The sequence below is a fragment of the Panthera pardus genome, unplaced genomic scaffold (genome assembly GCF_024362965.1).
Source record: "Panthera pardus isolate Hobbes unplaced genomic scaffold, ASM2436296v1 HiC_scaffold_9, whole genome shotgun sequence".
NCBI classification, from domain to species: domain Eukaryota; kingdom Metazoa; phylum Chordata; class Mammalia; order Carnivora; family Felidae; genus Panthera; species Panthera pardus.
The window spans coordinates 2,524,551-2,547,240 of NW_026527024.1; the positions used below are offsets into that span (position 1 = coordinate 2,524,551).

Below are 22,690 nucleotides of genomic sequence, written 5' to 3' on the forward strand. Positions count from 1 at the left end.
AAAACACCCTGGCTGGTATTAGCTTCATCTCACAAACAGGGAAAGTAAGGCAGACGGAGGACCTCAGTGATTTGTCCCAAGTCACGTGGCTACACGAGAAATGGAGCTGAGACGTGAAGCTGGGTCTATGTCCTTAACCATAACTGTGGTGTCTTTCTAAATGCATGTGGTCTCCACTTTCCTCTGGCCCACAAGCGAATCTGCAAAAAGTTTAAACGCAACAGACTCTTACTACTGGTATCAGGGACAAAGAAAACCCCTACGATGTAGACACTCGGCATCTCAACGGAAAGGGAGGCACACCGGTGGACAGTGGCCAAAATTTGACCCGCGGTATGCAACTGATGAGTAATGAGGAGGATTCGATTTAAGACACTGGGTTATTTTTCAGTAGGAGAAAATGCAAATTAGGTCCCAGTAAGATCCTGAAATGTATCACGTAACTGCTCGTGAATAATAGATATGGATGCAGACTTCTAATGATAATTACTACGCGTGCGTTATCTTCTAGCAACGTGCTTGTGAAATGCTGCAGGGAAGCTAAAACAGAAAATGAATGCAGGTACTGGCCTAATGCTATCTGGTTGACATTCTCATGTCGGCTGTGCACGCTTATTTAAGTCATTGCCTGGCTGTAAATGAACAAAAGTATTAAAGTAAAGTTGGCACACGGCACAGCATCCACATGGCACATTCTTTGTTCCAGGAGCTTTATTCCATGAATACTCCTGGGGCAAAGAGAAGTCACTAAATAAATAACGCAAGCACACGAGATAGCGTGGAGTTCTTTCAAATTAAATTCCTCAAACTGTCAAGCATCTCGTACAAAGTTCTTTTCCGACTCTGAGCTCGCCATATTCCATCTCAGATACTAATTCTGGCAAAGAACAAGCTTTGCGCCCTTGGCATTTTAACAGTTTCAAAATAAAATCCAGGTGAAAGCTCATCGCCTTCCGTTTCAAATATCAATTTGGCCAAAGAACGAACTCACCCCCTTCAACATTTCAACAGCTTCCTCACAAGATCCAGGTAAGTAAGAAGCAAACAGGGCAGGAGAGAGAAAACCCGAGCGAGCGCAGAGGCGACAGAAATGATGGAGTGACAGGGTCACCTGAACTCAAACCCAATTCGCGAAGCCGCTTCTGGTTTTCCTATTTAACTTTCCCTATTAACCAGAAGACACACCCTGCCGGTGGTATTTTCGGAAATACAGAGCAGGGAACCGGTTGGTGTTATTTTAAGGTATGGGCCATCAACGCAATTTGGGGGTTACCTCTACGTGTACGGCGGCACCACAAACAATTCCTGCTGCATGACACCTGGCTCTCCCTCGAGTTGGGCTGGTTAGGACAAAAGGGCCGCCCCTCCGAGCGGATGGCCGGGGTTTCGGGGCTCCCCTCCCGGACCCAGCCCGGATTCCAACCCCCCCCACCCCCACCCCCGATCGGCACCCGCGGGCCACTGCAGACGTCCTCGGCCGGCTCGGCGTCTGCATCCCCGGCCGCGCTCGGCAGCCGGGGCCGCACGGCCTCCGGGGCGTGAACCCCGGCGGTCCCCGCGCCCCGGCCCCTCCGCGTCGAAACGGAGAGCGTTCCGGCGGGGGCGGGGGGGCACTCACCTTCTTCTTCCAACTCGAATTTCTCCAGCATGCCGGCTTCCGCGGGTCCCGGGGCCGCCGCCAGCGCCGCCTGAGGAGGAGGAGGACAGGGATCAGCATGCGCTCGGCGGCGCTCGTCCCGGCCGCGCGGGCGGGGGCGCGGGGGTGCGGGCGGGGACGCGGGCGGGGGCGCGCGGGGCGCGGGCGGGGGCGCGCGGGGGTGCGGGCGCCGAGTGCGGGCGCGGGCGGGGACGCGCGGGGCGCCGTGGGGAGGGGCCTCCGGGCCGGCGGCGGGCCGGCGGCGGGCGGCCCGGCCGCGGCGGCCCCGCCCGCCGGCAGGGAACCGAGGGGGAACGGAGAGGACGGCGCGGCCCCGGCCCCTCAGCCCCCGCCCCCGTCCGGGGGCCGCAGGTGGCGCGGGCCGCGGCCTAACCCGCCGCCCCTCCCCGAGTGGATCGGTCCGCCCCCCCCGCCCCCCGGCGGCTTTGGTACGGACCGGCGAGGAGGAAGCGTGGGAAGAGGACCCCGAGGAGCCCGGGGCCGGCTCGCGCGACGGCGGCCGGGGCGCCCCCCTCCGGCCGCGGCCCTCCTTCCCGCCTCGGCCGCCGGGCCGCCATTAGCGGAGGCCCGTTTTCCCAGCCTCGCCTGGTCCTCCCGCCTCCCCCCGCCCCCCCGCGCTCCCCCGCTCACCTTCCCCGCCACCCACGGGCGGCGCGTCCCCGCAGGGTTAACCTGCGCAGGTGTGGTCTCGGCCAGCCCGGGGGTGGGGCGAGAGGGGAGCGCCGCCGGGTGGGCGGGGCGACGCCCGGGAGAGAGGGGCGGGGGCCTGCGGGGACCCCGGAGGGGAGAGGGCAACGCGGACTGGGGGGGGGGGGGGGGGCGGAGTGTGATGGCTTTTCTTTTTTAAATTTTAGATTAAACTATCCATCCCCTGCCCCCATTAAAAACAAGAAACGTTCCGGGGATTACACGTATTGTAGCTGCACTTTGTTGCTATCAGTTTTACCCAGCCACGGAAGTCTTAATTTGCTCCCTTCGCAGCTGATCCTCCGCTTGGGCTGAGCCACTGCCAAAAGCTCACACAAATCTCAATCTGGCCCCGGCCACTCCTGTCACCCTGGATCTGGGTATCTGAGACGCCGCTATCGGCGGCAGCTCGGGGTGGCAGGCAAGCGAAGCTGCCAGAGCTGCCTGGGAGAGCAGGGCAGTGGGAGAGGGGACAGGCGCCCCACTCCCCGAGGCTCTCCGGTGTGACAGCCAATTTCTGCCCCATCTACAGGGTGCCCTTAGCTCGCTGCAGACTGCAAGGGCCCTGGTAGATTAGCTCCCTGGCGCTGATTAGGGCTGTAAAGTACCCCCACCCCACCCCCCACCCCCCCTCGAAAGGAAGCCTAGTTTTATCACTCTTGCAAGCCTGGCCTGGAAGAGGAAGTACTAAAAATCTCCTTTGCGGTTCCTTTTTGCTCTGTCATCTCGGTTGGGCCAATCCCCAAGTTGAGACTTAGCTTCTTCTCCTCAAAAAGGGTATGTGGGGGGCGGGGGGGGGGAGAAGAGGACAAAACTAATTTTGTAAGACCTTTGTTGGTCAAAACAAAACAAAACAAACCAAAAACAAACCCTGCAGCTGCGTCATATTTAACAGCAAGAGCCTGAATGCTTTCCCTCTAAGCTCAGGAACAAGGCAACTCTGCCTGCTTTCACACTATTTTTATTCAACACATCGCTGGAAGTTCCAGCCGTGGCAGTAAGGCAAGAAAGAAAGAAAAGCCATGCAAATTGCAAAGGAAGAAGTAAAATCCTCCCTATGTTCAGATGACATGGTTGTCTCCACAGAAAGTTCCAAGGAATCTATTGAAAAACAAAACAAAACAAAAACAACCAAAACTAGAACTGGTGAGTTCAGCCAGGTCGTAGGCTGCAAGATCAACACCTAGAAATCAATTGCATTTCCACCTGCTAACAATGAACATGTGGAAAGTGCTATTACAAACAATACTATGATCAACCCTAGAGAACATGATGTAGGGATCCACTTAACATGTACAGGATCCATATGCTGAAAATTACAATGTGGTTGTAATGGAAGAAACCCTAAATAAATGGAGAGACATCCCGTGTTTACGCATGGGAAGACCCAACATGGCAAAGTGGTCCGTCTTCCCCCAGATTGATCTCTGCGTTGAATGCAATTCCCACCAAAATCCTAACCAGGTTTTCTTTTTTTTTTTTTTAAACTTTACTTCTTTATTTCTAGAGACAGAGGGAGAGAGCACACGCACAAGAGAGCGTGAGGGAGAGTGAATCCCAAGCAGGTTCGGCACTGTTAGCACAGAACCTAATTTGAGGCTCAAACTCGCGAACCAGGGGATCATGACCCAAGCCGAGGTTGGACGGTAGACAAGATGAACTCATTCTTAAATTTGTGTGGAAAGGCACAGGCTGTAGAGTAGCTAAGACAGTCTTGAAAATGATGAGGTAGGAGTAGTCACTGCTGTTTGGTACTGGTAGGGGGAGAGACACGTAATCAACAGAAACAGAGAACTAGAAATAGACCCACCTTAATATGGGCTTGAGGAAGGTGCAAAAACAGTGGTGCAATCAGACACGGATAGGCAAAAAAAATAAGCCTCAACCTCAATATAAGCCTCACACCTTATACAAAAATGAACTCAAATTGGGTCATGGACTTAAAAATAAAATGCAGAATTATAAAACTTCTAGAAAAAGAAAAGCAAACCATTTGGGATCTATCACTAGGCAAAGAGTAAGGCTTGATATCAAAAAGCATGATCCATAAAAGGTAAAATGAACACACCGAACCCCGGTAAAATTAAAAATGTCTGCTCAGTGACAGACCTTGTTAAGAGGATGAAAAGACTCATGCCAGAGTAGGAGAAAATACTTGTAAAACCGCAGAGCCAACAAATGACTGGCATCTGGCAGACATAAAGAACTCTCAAAGCGCCAGCTTAGAAAAATAAAAGTTAGAATTCAGTTAGGATAGGAAAAAGACAGGCAAATGGCAATAAGCACGTGAAAAGATGTTTGACAACATGAGCCATCACGGACGCGCAAATTAAAACCACGGTGAGCTGTGACCACACACCTCTTAGAACGGCCAAAACAAAAATAAACAGCACATGCTGGTGAGGACCATCGCTTCTGCATTGCTGTGGGGATGGCAAATTATACCACTGCGCTGGGAGACAACTCGGCAGTTTCTTATGAAGCTAAACACGCAGGCTGCTACGTGACACATCATTTGCAGTCTTGGGCATTTATCCTGGGAAATGGAAACTTACGTTTACGTGAAAACCTGTATACCATGTTCATAGAAGTTTCATTTGTAATAGCCCAAACCAGAAATAACAGATGTCGTTCAGCAGGCAACTGGTAAACAAAATATGTTACGTCTATACTTGGGAACAGTACTCAGCAATAAAAAGGAATGAATTATCAATACACACAACCACTCGCATGGATGTCCAGGGAATTAGGATGAATGGGAGAAACCCATCCCCAAAGGTTACATACTATGTTACTCCCTTTATATAACATTCTTGAAATGACTAAATTGTACAAGTGGAGCACAGATTAGTGGGCGCAGGGGTCAGGGTGGGGGTGGGGGACAGAGGTACCTGTGGCTAAAAAAGGGCAGCATGAGGGATCCTTGTGGTGAAGGAACCGTTCGGCATCTTGACCGAATCAATGTCAACATCAATGTCAACATCCTGCTTGTGCTATACTGTATTTTTCCTCCCATGAGTCAAGCCACACTTATTTAATTGTGTGGAGGAAATGACCAGTTGGGTTAATTAAAAAAAAATTTTTTTTATTGAGATAAGATTCATATACCATAAAAATACGTGTTCAGCATATTTACCGAGTTGTGCCACTATCTGTGTTTACAGCATTCCATCATCTCAAAGAGAAACCCTGTACCCACTAGCGGTCATTCCTTATCACTCTCTTAACCTCTCTCTATTCCCAGCCCCAGGCAACCACTAACCTATTTTCTGTCTTCATAGATTTGCCTATTCTGGCAAATTTCACTGACGTGGAATCATAAAATATGTAGGGTTTTTTTTTTTTTTTTATCTCTAGCTTCTTTCACTCAGCGTCCACGCTGTAACATGGATCAACGCTTCCTTTCTTTTTATTGCTGAGTAATATTCCACTGAATGCATAGACCACATTTTACGTATCCATTCTCCCCATTTTGGCTATTGTGAATATTGGTGCTATAAACATTCGTGTACAAGTGATCTGTGTGGACATATGTTTTCATTTCTCTTGGGTATAGACCCAGGAATAGAATTTCTGGGTCATATGGTAACTCTATATTTAACATTTTGAGAAATCGCCGAACTGTTTTCCACGGTGGCTGTACCTTTTTACATTTTCGCTAGCAATGTGGGGGGGGGGGGGGGGCGTCCATTTCTCCTGCGCTCTGGTTTTTTCACCCTTGGGGGAAACCAGGTAGAGGGCACATGTATATTACAACTGCATGTGAATCTACAATGAGCTCAAAATAAAAAGCTTAATAAAAAAAAAAAAAAGCACAGGGGTACAGAGTGGAAGTGTCAATCATTCTAATTATCGAAAGGTCTGCATTTTAATTTCTTGCAGGAATCCTAGTATAATTGTAAAAACCAATCTCGAATTGGTGTTTATTGGAAGTATCATCAATTTCACCTGTACTCCTGATGAGTTGTTTTGGGGAGGCAGAAACGGGCCACGAGTGGGAGTATGTATTTCCGGAGGCTGTGTGCTCGCAAACGTGGTTCTCAGGCTTAAAAAGTCCTGTAGCCATTACTGCTGAAGTTGGTGGAGAATAGAGCTTAAAACAAATTAATGTTAGTTTCTCAGATTTCACTTCACTTGATAATGGGTGCGCAGGAGAAGGCTCAAATAAAAACGTTTCTGTCCTAGATGTTCGGGAGGCAGAATTTATTTCCACGGGTTGCTTTCACTTAGTAGGATAGCTCCCAGATTAAACTGTCCTCCATAATATACCCGGTCAATTTCCGGAATTTGAGGGTCTGCAATGTACACACTTGTTGACAGGGTGAAATGAGCGATGGATCGGTTGGCACAAACCATTTAAGGTTGGTGATTGCTAGTTGCCCTTTCACGGTGATATTTTAGGTGATGTTTTCTTAGAGTCTCAACTGACTTATAAGCCAGACTCAATGTGAGCTATTTTGGGGAGACGGGGAAGCCAGGAGAGGGAAGGTTTCGGGCAGTGTTCTGCATGCAGAGAAGGGGGTTGCAGGGGCGCCTGGGTGGCTCAGTCGGTGAAGCGGCCGACTTCGGCTCAGGTCGTGATCTCAAGGTGCGTGGGTTCGAGCCCCACGTTGAGCTCTGTGCTGACAGCTCGGGGCCAGGAGCCTGCTTCAGATTCTGTGTCTCCCTCTCTGCCCCTCCCCCACTTGTGCTTTGTCTCTCTCAAAAATAAATAAATTAAGGAAACAAAAAGAAGGGGCTTACGTGGACGCCACCTCAACTCTCTCGAGAACTGAACGTGGCAGATCACGGTAGAGAGAGGTGCCGGGTTTTCCCAGCTGGGCCTCCTGCAGATCTCAGTATTTCTACCATATTCTATGGGCTTCTGCAGCCAGTCTGGGCTGCTGCACTCCGGGATGATGGGAGGGAACAGGCAGCTGGAGTTGAATTTTATTGAATGCCTGAAAACCACGGAGCCATTAGCAGCGTGACCTGCTGGTTGGTGAAAAATGCTAAATTATTAAGGTTTGTCTAACACAGCTGTGCCTAGGTGCAGCAAAAGACAGTATTTTGAATCACTACTGGACAGGAAAACTTGATCACAAAATGACTGCCAAAAAAGCTTTTCCTTTATGGACTGAGGTCAGATAGGAGTTCGCTTTGCCTTTTATTTTATCTTAAAAAGCTACTGCAAGAAATAAATCAACCTTAAATACTGGATAAGTGGCTCCTGAATAATTTAGCATTTGGAAACCTGCAGCGTTGAGGTCCCCGCCTCCCCCGCCCCGCCACTGCTGCCTTAAAGGGGTCCTCTGTGCGGAAGGGGAGGTGGGAGGGGGGCGCCCACTGGTGCCAGGATGGGATCTGCCTGTTCCTGCCACTCGCTCTGCTCTCGGATCAGCTCTGACCCCTCCTCTGCGCGGAACACCTCCAAGCCTGGGTCACAAGCTCACAGCAAGCCTGAGTACCGGACTGCTTCCTGGTCTTCTCCATTCGAATCTTCTATGGACAACTCAAACCCATCCCCCTAAAGTAGGTCTTGAGTCCTCTCTACCTGTCTTCGTGACCTGGGAGGTCACCCTAGTAGTGTCCATCTGCACTGCGACGCTCAGTGGGGCTTCGGGTCGGCTGAAAACCTGTTTCAGAGAGGCGCCTGGCTGGCTCTGTAAGTAGAGAGCATGTGGCTCTTGATCTTGGGGCTGTGAGTTCAAGCCCCACACTGGGTGGAGAACTTAGTTTAAAAGTAAATAAATAAAAAACCTATTTCAAAGGATTCAATAAGAGAGGAAGAAAATGAACTAAACCAAAAATGTCCCTTTTGCCCGGATTCTTTCTTTAAACTGTCTTCTAACTTTCAAAAAGTAGATAATGTTAAGGTTTTGAAGACAGATGTTGAACATATATTTAATAGCTGCTGTATGCCAGGCACCATGGTCGGTGGGCAATAAAATATCTGCTATGATTAGAAATGCACATCAAAGATAAGAAGTGGGAACCCTACACCTACATAGGATCAGTTTGTTCCTCTTCAAGTTCCACGTTTGTGGAGCTCAGCAGTTAGGGTCTGAAATACGTCTTTCTCTTGCTTTTCACAAGTAAATCCAAATTTGCTCTTATTGTTTGCTAACCAAAATATTTTCTTCTTAGGTTTGTGTTTGACATGACTTACTGGGAGCTAAATATATTCTATTCTCCTGGTAATTCTGGTTGTCCCGTAATCCTTTGCAAATAAAAACATAAGTACTGCTCAATTCGTTCAATTAGCCTTTCAATTCTTAGTGCATCAAGCCATAAACTTTTTTCTGTGTTTCTATTACACAGTGACACAAAACGGGGTGCCTGGCTGGTTTAGTCGGTGGATCCCAGGGCTGTGAGTTCAAGTCCCACATGGGTGTGGAGATGACTTAAAAATAAATCTCAAAAAAAAAAAAAAAATAGAGCGACACAAAAAGTGATATAAAGTCCCATGGTGGCTTTTTTCACTGTTCTTTCCTCTTCCTCTTACAACTGGCCTAGTCATTAGCCCTTCCCAGAAGAGACCAATGAGAATAGCTTTCCGGGTTGTTTTAATTCCTTCATGTATAGAAACTCTGGCTAGAAATTGGTGAGAATTGACAAAAGTGATTAACAGACCACTGCCATTTTTCTGCTGTGTTCTACCTAAAGTGCTTGGAAGGAAGTATAATAGTCAAGTCGAAATCAAAGGGACCTGTTAATTCTTCTGTTGCCTCTTCTGCACTTGGCTCTGAGTAATCTGGTGATCTTTACTCACTGTTTACGACGTCATGTCGCCAATCAGGAGGGTTGACGTGAACTGGGGACACAGAGCCAACCAACTAAGTGTAGAGACAGGTCCCGCAGACCTCGAGTTATAAATCTTTTCAGAAGGGTATTTAGTGTCTCTTTTTTATTGACAAAACTTGCCTACAATAAACGGTATCCATTTCAAGTGTACAATCTGATGAGTCAACAAAAAAACCTTCATTCCAATCAAGATACATACATTTCTCTCACCCCAGACATTTCCTCGTGCCCCTTTGTGGTTCATCCCTCCTTCGGCAATCAGTGATCTAGTTTTTGCTGCTATCATAGATATTTCCCAGAATTTTCTATACATGGAAGCATTCAGTAGATACTTTTTTGCTCCTGGATTATTTCACTTAGCATAATGATTCTGAGGTTCATGAGATCCAATTTATCCTTTCATGATTCATGCATTTTGTGTCCTAAGAACTCTTTGCCTCCTGCCCCCCAAGAGTGTGAAAATTTTCTTCAGTGTTTCCTTCTAGAATTTTTTTTCATTTAGGTCTCTGATCTGTTTTGGTTTAATTTTTTATTAGGATGGATGGTGAGAGTTTAGGTTCATTTTTTCCCCATACTGGTGTCTAGTTGTTCCCAATAAAAGACTTTATTGGGGCGCCTGGGTGGCTCAGTTGGTTAAGCGTCCGACTTTGGCTCAGGTCATGATCTTGGGGTTCGTGGGTTCGAGCCCCGCGTCAGGCTCTGTGCTGACAGCTCGGAGCCTGGAGCCTGTTTCTGATTCTGTGTCTCCCTCTCTCTCTGCTCCTCCCCCACTCATGCTTTATCTGTCTCTCTCTCAAAGATAAATAAACATTAAAAAAAAGTAAAAGACTTTATTTTCCCCAATGAAAATAAAAGATTGCCTTGGCATCTTTATCTAAGGTCAACCTACTATATATGGGGCATCTGTCTCTGGCCTCTCCACTCTGTTCAATGATCTCAATCTATACTTTCGTCATGACCACCCTTTCTTTAAAAAAAAAAAAAGAATGTTCATTTTTGAGAGACAGAGCACGAGTGGGGGAGGGGCAGAGAGCGAGGGAGACACAGAATCCAAAGCAGGCTCCGGGCTCCGAGCTGTCAGCACAGAGCCCGACATGGGCCTTAAACCCACAAAGCGCGAGATCATGACCTGAGCCGAAGTCAGACACTTAACCGACTGAACCACCCAGGCGCCCCTTCTTGATCATCGTAGGTCTATAGTAAGTCTTGAAATCAGGTGGTGAGCATTTTCCAACTTTGTCCTTCATTTAAAAAACTTGCTTTGGCTCCCCGAAGCCCTTTGTGTTTCCACATACAATTCAGAATAACAAAAAGCCTCCTGGAATTTTGGTTGGGATTCCATTTTACTTGTTGGTCCATTTGGGAAGAATTCACATCTTCACAATGTCAGGCCTTCCGATTCAGGACCATGGTTTACCTTTCTGCTCATTTGTGTTCGCTTTGGTCTCTCTCTCAGCCGTCTTCTGTGGTTTTCAGTGCAGAGGTCCCACACATCTTTCACTAAATTTTTTCCTAAGTATCTGATGGGGGGGGGGGGGCGTTTTTCTGATGCTTTTGTAAGTGAAACTCTTTCCCAGATTTCATGTGCTAATTGTTTGCTGTCAGCATCTCATGGAAGACGTAATTGATTTTTGTATGTTAGCTTCATACCCTGCGACTGTGATAAATTTACTCGTAAGTTTCCGCGGCTGCTTTGTGGCTTAGTTAGGATTTCCCACCTGAGGATTCAGGTCGTTTGGTGCCTCTTACCTTTAGTTCTTTATGTTGTGGTTCCCAGGGGCTGTATAATTTTACCTATTCTTCCATGGTAGCGTGTTACACGTACACGCTGATTCTTATCTAAATGTACCATTTTGTTTATGCCTTGATTCGGAAAAGACAGTATTTCTCATACTCTACGTGATGTTATCTATGTAATATACACGTGTATATGTGTTATTATGAATTACGTATGTAAGAATATAGGTGTCTCTATGTGTGTATCCATAGACGCAGAGTGTAGACACAGATACATTCCCCACCTTAGCCTCCCTTGCAACCCTTTATTTCCAGTGTGTACCCCTCAGGGCGTGGCACATTGCACCACGTTGTAGTGGATCCTGTTGGTTTTGCCTGCGTGGCATTCACGCCTCTTCTACCAACTTCTTTCCTAGAACAAGTCCTTCATTTCGTCGCAGTGCACACCCTTTGCTTACGTGAGACGCGATGGTGACAGCGTTCCTTACTCTCCTGGAGTAAAAGGGAGGGCTTATGGGTGAAGAGGATCCGTGCCCGCACGCAGGTAAGCACGTCCCCGCCCTGCCCTGTTCTTGCCACAGAGAGCACCTAGCCTTGACTGCTACAGAGGACCAGCCTTCAGATGAAGCCAGGGCTGAGTAAGAGAAAGGACTTGGGTCCTTGGTGACATCACTGAGCAGGCCTGTATCTCCCCCTGCCTGGGGCCTGTCCTACTTCTGTACCTGTAACCTGAGGCAGTAGATGTCTTTATCCTTCAAGCCACTTTGAGTCGCGGTTTTCTGTTACTTTGCAGCCAAAAGCATCCCACAAGGTATTTGGGAACTCTAGCCGATCTCGGCCCTGCCCTTGGGAGGTGAGATGCTAATCAGGGGGAGGTTTTAGCCTAATTGTGAAAACTGTATTTCTGCATATATATAACGCCGTCAAAAATTACAAAGTCGTTTAAGTTGAAAAAACAACAACAACAACAAAGACACAAAGCAGCTCTATAGCGACCGCAGAGTGTGCGCAAATGCTAAGAATCCTTTGAGATGCACGGCTTCCTTTAGGAGGCGAATCGAGGAGGCAGATTTAAAGGAAGCAAGGGAAGGAGGCCACTTCAGGTGGTGGCCACGGCAGAAAAGCTCGAGGGGTCAAGACACCTGCAGGACACAGCAGGCGAATGGCCTTGATCTGAGCGCGGAGTGTTCCAGTACGGAAATTAAGGATAGATCGCTAGAGACCCCCGGGGGCCAAGGGGACGGGATTCGATTTCATGTGGTAGGACTCGAGGAGGGGAATGTAACTTCCGCAGCCTGCTCTGATGACATCAAAAGATCTTAACAGCGGTGTAGAGTGGAAAGGGATGGGCATGGGAGAGGCTGGAATCCGCATGAAGGTTTACGATGTCTTTCCGACAAATGGAAAAATGAAGCAAGCTATTCCGAGAAGCATCGCAGAGATAGTGAGGAGTTTGGACTTGGTATTTCCATGGATTATGAAATAAACACAAGGGACTAGGACATCGGGGAAAACGGACAGGATGAGCCCATTTGAGGTAAGAAAGGAGAAATGCTGGGGTTAAACCTGCTGAGTTCCAGGTGTTGGTTGGCTGTCCAAGAGGTAGCTGAGGCAGGTAACTAGGGTCTGTGAGTATGTGAGGGAAGGGAGGGCGACACAGACGGGGCCTGGATTCAGCAGCTCTGCTCCTCAACCTTCAGTCATTTTGTCCTATCTCCGTGCAACTGGTACAATGATTTAAAATTCACTTTAGGGGCAGCTGGGTGCCATTGGTTGAGCGTCCGACTCTTGATTTTGGCCCAGGTCACGACCGCACGGTTTGTGTCCCGTTCGTGAGACTGAGCCCTATATTAGGCTCTAGGCTAACGGCACTGAAGATTCTCCCCTCTCTCTCTGCACTCCCCACGCTACCCCCCATCTCTCTCAAAAAAATTAACTTAAAAAAATAAGATAAAATTGACTTTAAAAATTAGCCTTTAGCCGCCAACTCCAGGAAACCGTAGGTATGGGTGTTCTAGATATATTTCTCCGTGACGCACAAATATGTAGCTATTAAAACGTTCGTCCTTATACCACCTAAAACTATCCTGCATACCATAGTGGTATTCACCCTACACTTTGGGAAAGCTGGTCTACGAGAGTAAGAGAAGTCAGCGCCAGAAGCCAGAATGTCAGGGCTGGTATCCACATGGGCAAAGTGGGGGGACTTTCAGTGAGAAGACGGGGTCCTCTCAAGGAAGCAATAAGAGAGGTCAACAGAATGAAAGAGAAGAGACACTTGCATTAGACACACAGCAGCCCCGAGTCGCCACGGCCCAAAAATGTCTACCACACCAGGAATTTGAGAAAACAGCCTGTAAGAAACCAAGTCTAAACCCCTGGTTTAAAAACTGTATACTGTGACCCATTCACGGGTGACGAAAGTAGTTTAATGTGTCAGTTTAGGGGCTCCTGGGTGGCTCCGTCGGCGAAGCGTCCGACTTCGGCTCAGGTCACGATCTCGCGGTTTGTGAGTTTGAGCCCCGTGTGGGGCTCTGTGCCGACAGCTCAGAGCCCGGAGCCTGCTTCGGATTCTGGGTCTCCCTCTCTCTCTCTGCCCCTTCCCCCGTTCATGCTCTTTCTCTCTCTCAAAAATAAACAAACAACAACAAGAAAGGACTAGCTTGGTTTCAAATGAAATATCACAGAAATACCACTTTGCACTGAGGGCGATCGCTGTTTCCAGAAAGCTGTCTTAATTATACATACACGTGTGTGAGTAGTGGGTCAAGATTTTTCCTTATCGTAGTTTATAGTCATAAACAGGATAATAAAGGAAGATGGTGTATAACCCCTGATGTCTCTGGGCTGAACGATTTAGTCACGCACATGGGACATCAGTTCCAGGAAGTGTTGTTTGCTCACCAAACATGATTAAGTTTCTCTTCAGCACAGAGAGAGTAGCCAGTGTCTATAAGGAATAAATGAGGCCCGAGGGAAAAATGATTTCAACTCATTCATTTTTAAGGCACAAGTAATAGAGTGTAAAGTTGGTCTAGACCAAACCTTTGACATGTCACTTGGTGCTTTTTAAAGGTATATTTGTGGGGGGCAGCGGGTGGGGGGGGCGCCTGGGTGGCTCAGTCAGTTAAGGGTTGGACTCCAGCTCAGGTCATGATCTCACAGTTCGTGAGTTTGAGCCCCACATTGGGCTCTGTGCTGTCAGTACAGAGGCCGCTTCAGATCCTCTGTCCCCTCCTCTCTCTGTCCCCACCCCCCGCTTATACTCTCTCTCTCAAAAATAAATGAACGTGAAAAAAAAAACCAAAAAAGGTATATTCAGGTATATAGTCTACATATCTGGGAGGAAAAGTGCACACACACACTTGTGTGCGCGCGCACACACACACACACGGGAGTGGTAACAGAATAAAGGCTACGTATTAGCATTTCCACTTTTTTTCAAACATCAAACCTTTTCAAGAAAAATGGTTTATTAGTTTCCTGCTGAAAGGCGGACGGTTAGGAACCCTTTCCCTCCAGGGCATGGCTTGCGTGTTAAGACTGGGACCAAACAGGGGATCCCAATACGGTCATAAATCCTATGAAACTCATCAGTCCCCGTCTCTGTCGTCAGCATTCTGAAAGATGTATGGATGGTGGGGACGCCTTACAACGGCGCAGTCAACATGTCTCATGAGAACACTAAGGCGATAAATATCTGCTTTTCACCCACTACTGCTTGAGCCCCATCGACGTCGGCGCCCCAGAATTCTCCGGCAGTTCATCTCACACCAAGCTGGTGGCAAATGACGCTAAGCTTCCACCGTGGAGGAAATAAGCCAGTTTCACATGGGAGTATCTTTGAGGGCGTAGAATGTATTCATTTTATTAAATCTCAACCCTTCAGTACATACCCTGCTTTGTTTTTAATTTTATAATGTTTTTATTTATATTTGAGAGAGAGAAAGAGAGCGCGAGAGCACGCGCACGTGCCCAAGCGGGGAAGGGGCAGAGAGAGAGGGAGACACAGAATCCGAAGCAGGCTCCAGGCTCCGAGCTGTCAGCACAGAGCCCGACGCGGGGCTCGAACTCACGGACCGCGAGATCGTGACCTGAGCCGAAGTCGGACGCTTCACCGACGGAGCCACCCAGGCGCCCCTGAGCTGCCTTTTTAATGAGACACCGAAAAACAACCAGTCTGAACTGGTTGTTCAGACTTGGGTGTCTGGCAGACATTTTTTCCCAAAATGAACAAAGGGAACCTGTCGCTTCAAGGCAAACAACTGACCATATCTGTTGCCGATGCTGCCACTTGAGTTTTTCAAGCAAAAGTCAGAATCTTGGAAAAGCAGTGTCTGTCATAATGAAGCTTGACAGCTTCCCAATACTTAGAGACTTCTCCCAGGGAGACTGCAGTGTTACTAATAAAGGTGATTTGGTTTTTCGGATGCCGTGATAAAATGTGTTGACATTTGGAAGATCTGCATTGGTCAGGGACCCCGTATCTTCCCAATGATCAACGCACGACATCGCAAGATCACGCGTGGGTTAAAGATCGACTCAAAGTGCAGGGCGGGACAGACGGATAGATGTTAATGTAAATAGAACAGACTCTGTTAAGTAGACTACGGAAACTCATTCATAGGGTTTCAGATTCCACGTCGCAGCTAACCTTTAAGAAACTACTACTTGTCAAGACTACCCACAATTTTCGGAAGAGGCTGTTAAAATACGCCTCTCTTTTCCAACCACATCTCTGCTCGAGGCTGGAATTTCTTCACGTACTTCATCCAAGACAACATATGGCAACGGAAGGAATGCCGGAGCGGATAGGAAAGTCCCACTGTCTTTTAACCCAGGCTTTAAAAAGATTTGCAATAAAATAAAGCGATGCCACTCTCCTCACTAATTTTTTTTTTTTTTTGAGTAAAAATTTATCTAGGGGCGCCTGGGAGGCTCAGTGGGCGAGCGTCCAAGTTCGGCTCAGGTCACGATCTCGCGGTCCGTGAGTTCGAGCCCCGCGTCGGGCTCGGTGCTGACAGCTCGGGGCCTGGAGACTGTTTCGGATTCCGTGTCTCCCTCTCTCCCTGCCCCTTCCCCTCTCGTGTGCGTGCTCGCCCGCTCACTCTCTCCAAAATAAATAAACGTTAAAAAATATATATCTCTGGGAATATCTGAGTTTATTATTGATCTTTTAGATAAATTAATATTTTTTCAAATTTCTCAGCTTTAATTTTCCATATGGTCGATATCTACAGAGGAGACCCATACAAATAAAAGCCTGGGTCCTCACGAATGACGAGGACAGAAGTGTCCTGAGACCAACACGCTCGAGAACAACAGCTGACTGGCTGCCCGGCAGACCTAACTCTCAGAAATAACTCCTGAGGGGTGCCTGGGTGGCTCAGTCGGTTAAGCGTCTGACTTCAGCTCAGGTCATGATCTCGCGGTCCGTGAGTTCGAGCCCCGCATCGGGCTCTGTGCTGACCGCTCAGAGCCTGGAGCCTGTTTCGGATTCTGTGTCTCCCTCTCTCTCTGACCCTCCCCCGTTCATGCTCTGTCTCTCTCTGTCTCAAAAATAAATAAATGTTAAAAAAAATTAAAAAAAAAAAAGAAAGAACTCCTGAGCTTATAAAACTTAAAGGAAACACCCGTTTCATCCTCTTCTCTGGAGTTAATGACCTTCGATTGTGTTAGGTAGGCATTTCTTTCCATTTTTATTGAGACAGTCACTTTCATTATTAAAGAGAAGCTCTTAATCATCCCAGCAGCGTCCCGGACAGCTACGATCCAAATTCACATTACCTTTTATGAACCACAGAGTCCTGTCCCTTTTATCCCACTCACATCACGCATCATTTTTTCAAACTACTAGGAAGTTTGCTTGTTGGGAAAAAAAAAAAAAGACATGAGCTTTTTGCCTAAATGCTTTTCAACATACGTATCTTATTAAATTTTTTTTTTTTGTTTAGTGTTTTCTTCATTCTTGAGAGACAGAGAGAGATTAGAGTGCGATGGGGGGAGGGGCAGAGAAAGAGGGAGACACGGAATCCTAAGCAGGTTCCAGGCTCCGAGCTGTCAGCACAGAGCCCCCACGCGGGGCTCAAACCCACGAACCGCGAGATCGTGACCTGAGCCGAAGTCGGGCGCCCAATTGACTGAGTCACCCAGGCAGCCTCCGACATACGTGTTTGAAAGGGAGAGGCATTTTCAGCGACTCTGGTGTCGACTCTGCTAACTCATGGTGCCAGACGTAAACTTTCATGCCATCGATTTTACTTCCTGTGCAGAAGGTCAAGGTGACCACTCAGCTGCACCCCGACCACGGCTGCTCCCGTCGTCCACACACACAGTTGCCTGCCTTTTTTGTTATGTCAACATCCAAGATGTACCAGTGTCGTGACTACGCAAATATTATGCACACCCGAGCCAGCTGTTCACTGTGCCGTAAGCAACCTTCCTTTCGGTGCGATTTAATGTTTTGGGGGAGCTAAATTTTCGACGTGTCTACCACAAAGTCATCCCCAAACTCGGCCAAAGCCAGAAGTTTTCTCTCAGTGTGATGAGACGCATGAGGTGATCTGCGGGTTTTATTCTCTTCTCGGAGATGTCGTCCCAGGCTTTCTAGACCTGGCGAGGTGAGCCCAACCCTCCACGTGCTGGTCCCACAGCCCCCGGGCATCCTCCTGCTGCCTGGGTCTTAATTTCTGCCCTTACCATGAGGGACCGGGTGCTCCAGTAACTTCCCGAGGAAAGGTACGTGGGGGTCAATTACTGGAGACCTCGCGTGTCTGAGAATGGCTCTCAATTTGATGTCCTGCCCAAGTCCCAATTTTGAAATCATCTGCCCTCTGTTTTGAGAGCCCTGCCCCCGCCACCTTCCAGCAGCTGCTGCTCTGAAGTCTGACGCCATTCTGATTCCCAGTGTCTTTCCCTTTTTAAGTGCACTTTGTTTCCACCTCCTCTCTGGAAGCTTTATGCTCATTTTTTTTTTTTTTTTAATCCCTGCCGTTTTGGAATTTCACGATGCTGTATCTTGGTGTGGGTCTTGTTTCTTTTCCCAGGTTCCCCCCACCGCCCCCCTTTCTTTTTGTTTTGTGCTGGGTATCAGTCTGGGAAGTTGTGCCCTCCTCTTGTTCTCCTCTAATTCTCCTTCTGTCTTCCTTGTTCCTCCTCTCTGGACCCCTAGGATCGAGCGGCTGAGCCTCCTGGACTAATGCCTTTCCTTGCCTCCTTCCTTCCTTCCTTCCTCCTTCCTTCCCTCCCTCCTCCTTCCCTCCCTCCCTTCCTTTCCTTCCTTCCTTCTTCCCTTCTCTCCTTTCTGTCCCTTCCTTTTACTTCCTCCTTCCTTCCTCTCTTTCCTACCCTCCCTCCCTTCTGCCCTTTCTTCCTGGCATCAATTTTTATCTCGCCTTTAAGGGCTTACTTTCCAGGAGATACGCTTGATGTTAACTTCTAGCGCATGTGTGTATGGACATATACGCACAACCATTTGTGTAGTTTACTTCCCCAAACTCTCGATCTTGAAATACCCCCTTTTAATTTGTAGAGCCTCTTATTTTTTTAAATGTTTATTTATTTTTGAGAGAGACAGAGAGAGATAGCATGAGCGGGGGAGGGGGAGAGAGAGAGGGAGACATTGAACACGAAGCAGGCTCCAGGCTCCGAGCCATAGGCACAGAGCCCGACGCGGGGCTCGAACTCACGAGCCGCGAGATCATGACCTGAGCCGAAGTCGGACGCTCGACCGACGGAGCCACCCAGGCGCCCCGGAGAGCTTCCTACTCTTTTTTCACGGCTGCAGTTTCCTTTACTCCCTTTATTGCTTTCTCAGGCTTCCTTTTTTTTCTGTTTGCTTTTGTTCCCGTCTTTCGTGATGGAAGGGGGTTTCCTCCAATGCCTGGCTCTCTTTGGCTGCACATTTAACAGGAATGCCCTGAAGAGCTAGGCTGGGAGGTCCGAACGTGCAGGTCGGTGGCTCCCTTTGCCACGGTGAAACGGAAGTGACAAGCCAGAGTTTCAGGGTGTGCAGATCTTTTCTCTAAAGAGAGATCCTCCTTTTGTGCATGGCCGGGCGGTCCTGAGGAAAGCCCAGCTGCCAACATTTGGGGAGCCAAGCAGGGATGCAGGGGCGCTCATCAGTCTGCCTAGGGGCTTTTACTTAATCTGTTTTCAGAACCCACCCTCCATGAGGAAGTATTCTTCCTGTGAGGGCGAGCGTCTGGGACTTCTGTCTATTAGCTTTCAAACACAGTGGCCCCCTCGCCTTCAGAGATAACTAGTGCCTTCAAGCCAGGGTCCCCATGCCCCCGTTTCAACTGAAAGTGAGGTTTACAAGAAGAGTCATAATTAAAAATAGAAGCATTCATCAAAAGGAGCCTTTACGTACGGCAACGAAGTCTTTATGGAAGCAAAAGAAAGCCAATAAAGGAACGTTGATGGAATCACAGAAGCCGCACAGTGTGGCTATAAATATCACTCCAAAGCTTCTGGAGGCTTCATGCTCGTTTCCCAAAGGCCTTTGCAGGCACCTTTTTATGGCCTGGGTTTCAAAACCTATGGCTCGGTCTGTCTTCTACTCTGTTTTATGCTCTCCTAAAGAGAATGCAACTTGAAAATTGGCATTGTTTTCCTGCGGTGGCCCTCCAGAGTGTTTAAACAATCAACTACTACAAGATTTCTGTTTTAAAAAGAGCCCGGGTGGCTCAGTGGGTTGAGCATCTGACTTCGGCTCAGGTCACGATCTCAAGGTTCGTGAGTTCGAGCCCCGCATCGGGCTCACTGCCGTCAGCACAGAGGCTGCTTCGGATCCTCTGTCCCCCTTTCTCTCTGCCCCTCCCCAGCTCGTGCTTATGCTCTCCCTCAAAAATAATAAACGTTAGAAAAAAAAAAAAAAAAGAGCAGGAACCCATCAGGTACTAGCCGAGTCCTCCCACGAGTCAGGAGCCGTCTTCAGTGATCTCCCCTCGACGGCTGCCTCCATGAACAGACTGTGTGCAGGGGGGCTCCACGGAGGACAGACCCCCGGCCGCCACAGCAAGGCAGCCGCTCTGGGGCCAGAACCTCCTCTCTGTGGGTCAGGTCCACACGGGCAGGGAGCGTGGGCCCTGAAGCGACCGCCCGGGGCCTAGTCCTGGCCCTCTCACTCGAACACGGTATCGAACTCCAGCACTGCCCGCCTCACGGGCCCGGCCCCGGAGCCAAATGAAAACGAGGCGCCCTTTGCTCGAAAATGAAGAACTTCCAGATGACAACAGACCGCGCTTTGAAGCAGGAGGTGGCCCCTGTAAGCACAGGGCCACGGCACAGGCCACGCACCCACGGAGCTGTCTGTGCCTCAGTGGTCTCCTCTGTACAACGGGGGTCACACAGTGCCTGCCTCACAGCGCTGGGAGGGATGTGTGAGTTAACTGATTTCATCAGTGAATAAACTATGATGACTAAACCTAAAGCCTGAGTAGCGCCACACCGTGGTTCACTTCTGTGGCGACGTTAAAAAAATCATAAGCACGTCATTACTCATCATGGCCCCGGAGAAATACACGTGTGCTGTCCGGTGAGTCAAGACAAACTGGAAACAACTAGAAGCTGCAATCAGATGCCAACACCGGGGACGCCTCACGACGGTGCGAAAAACCAGAGCTCCTTTCACACGCAAGTGCCTTGTCTGCCACGTTCTGGGCCAAGCGTAGATCCTTGAAAGACGGGATCCGTTTGCAAGGCCCCGAGTCAAGGGCGGCCATGTCTTAGCGTGTGTGAATCAAGTCAGCACCGGCCTTCTCTTCCATCGTTGTTTCCTGCTTTAGGAAGGGGAGGTGACTTGGTTGTGTCGGGTCAGTGCTTTGGTGCAGGTAACACCTCGGGATTCAGAGAAGCCAAGAGTGGGCAAAAATCTCAAAAGGGGGGCATCATTCGCCAGGCGTTACTTCCTTCAGTTAAGATTTCTAAGACTAACGTCAAAGTCAAAACACGTGACTAAAGCAGAGACGAAATGAAGAAAGCAAGGAGTGCCGATGGGAACAAGGTGTACTTGACCTCGAAGCTCATGCCCTTCTTCCCTCAGCGGTCCAGGATCTGAGCCCCCGCCCTCCCACACGCTGCCTATGTATTCAGCACATTGGTCTCTGAGGCTCGTGTCGATGTGTGTTATGTGCCTGGTTCGGTTCTCGGCTCCAGCTAGGTGCCAATAAATGATAGGTTTTTTTTTTTTAATTTATTAAAAAAAATTTTTTTTAATATTTTTTTTTTGAAGGAGAGAGAGAGACAGAGCATGAGTGGGGGAGGGGCAGAGGGAGAGGGAGACACAGAATCTGAAGCGGGTTCCAGGCTCTGAGCCATCAGCACAGACCCCGATGCGGGGCTCAAACCCACAAACTGTAAGACCGTGACCTGAGCCTAAGTCGGAGACTTAACCCACTGAGCCACCCAGGTACCCCAATAGTTGTTCTTAATTTGGGGGGTGCTGTTTCATAACGGGAAAACAACATAGGTTTCAAAGGTAGGTCTCCACGTGAACCGTGTCTCTACTAGGTATTAGGCACAGAATCTCAAGCAGATTACTTACGTTTTCGAAAGGAGATAATAATACCTCCTTTGCTGAGCTGGCGGAGACTTAACCGAAATAGTGTGTGCCTGGCTCGTGACAGGCAGCAACAAGTGGGTTTTCACTGTGTCCCTAATTTCATAATCTACAAACCAGGCAGGGGAGAGGGACTATATCACACTGGGAGGATGGGAAGTCAAAGAACCTGCATTTGCTCTAAGAAATCAACGTGCCAAATGTTTATTAAAGAAAGAATAATCAACCATATTATATTCAAAAGATGGTGGGTAAATTTGTCCCACGGATCCCAGAGCACCTACTGTTGTCCTCTGTGTTCTCCAAATCCACTGAAGACCACTTTAAGACTCAAAATGACAGGGGCACCTGGGTGGCTCGGTCGGTTAAGCATCTGACTTCAGCTCAGGTCATGATCTCATGGCTCATGGGTTTGAGCCCCGCGTCAGGCTCTGTGCTGACAGCTCAGAGCCTGGAGCCTGCTTCGGATTCTGCGTCTCCCTCTCTCTCTTCCCCTTCGCTAACTCACACGCTCACTCGCACGCTCTCTCTCAAAAGTAAACATTAAAACAATTTTTTTTAAAGACTGAAAGTGACATTTTCGTAAAATATTTGCATCCAAATGTGCCTTATCTAGTTGAATATTGGGCAGAGAACACCCAGAAACGCTATGAGATAGGATTATCCCACACACTTCAACCAGGGGCGTGTTACGAGTTTAACTAAGCCACAACTAGTATCACTGAGCGTCTAGGACAGTGTGTTGCAATCATTCGATCAAGGTCATTTCTGGCGTAGATGAGTAAGGAGCCCGTTCATATCATTGCATCTGCTGTCCATTTGTGTTAAGCACCAAACTGGAAATAGGGCACAGAAACTCCTAATTACGGGCTGATGATCTTCTGAGTCCATTCAGAATTTAATTCATTAAGACTGGAGAGGAGAATGAGTCTTACTCTCTCCTTACTAGGAGACGGTTACTAGGGGGGGATCTGGTGACTGAACAATCAACCACGATCCAAGCTGCCCTGTTAAGGTGTTGTCGGAACGGAAATAAAATTTGACCTTATTTTATGTGCTTAGCTACTCAACAAAATATATTTGTAAACATAACTCGATCTTCTCACATTTGGTCTTGGTGGTTTATTTCCAAAGTAGTCTCTTTATAATTTTGTTTTGAATAGACCTTCTTTTATTACTCGTAGTTGTTGTAGCCAGGCAATGCCTTCTGTGCTCTCCTGCTGTTTCTGCCTCCTCCACTATTTCTCAGAAAAATAAAAAATGGC

The 22,690-nt window shown here is 48.3% G+C and overlaps 1 protein-coding gene and 1 long non-coding RNA gene across 11 annotated transcripts in view; one reads left to right on the plus strand and one right to left on the minus strand.

Moving 5' to 3' along the window:
• The window catches only part of PRKAG2 (protein kinase AMP-activated non-catalytic subunit gamma 2), a 256,749-nt gene that overhangs the window by 57,293 nt on the left and 176,766 nt on the right, over positions 1–22,690 (minus strand). For 6 of the 10 annotated variants that reach the window (XM_053898674.1, XM_053898675.1, XM_053898677.1 and 3 more), the window contains one exon: positions 1,619–1,688. In XM_053898674.1, coding sequence (XP_053754649.1) covers positions 1,619–1,688 — 70 coding nt within the window. Of the gene's footprint in view, positions 1–1,618; positions 1,689–2,093; positions 2,143–2,287; positions 2,393–22,690 lie in introns of those variants that run through there. The other 4 variants (XM_053898682.1, XM_053898680.1, XM_053898681.1 and 1 more) reach the window with 3 other exon arrangements.
• On the plus strand, positions 9,732–16,466 carry LOC128775868 (uncharacterized). Its single transcript, XR_008420805.1, has 2 exons — positions 9,732–9,766; positions 16,264–16,466. It is a non-coding gene; the product is annotated as an uncharacterized LOC128775868 (long non-coding RNA).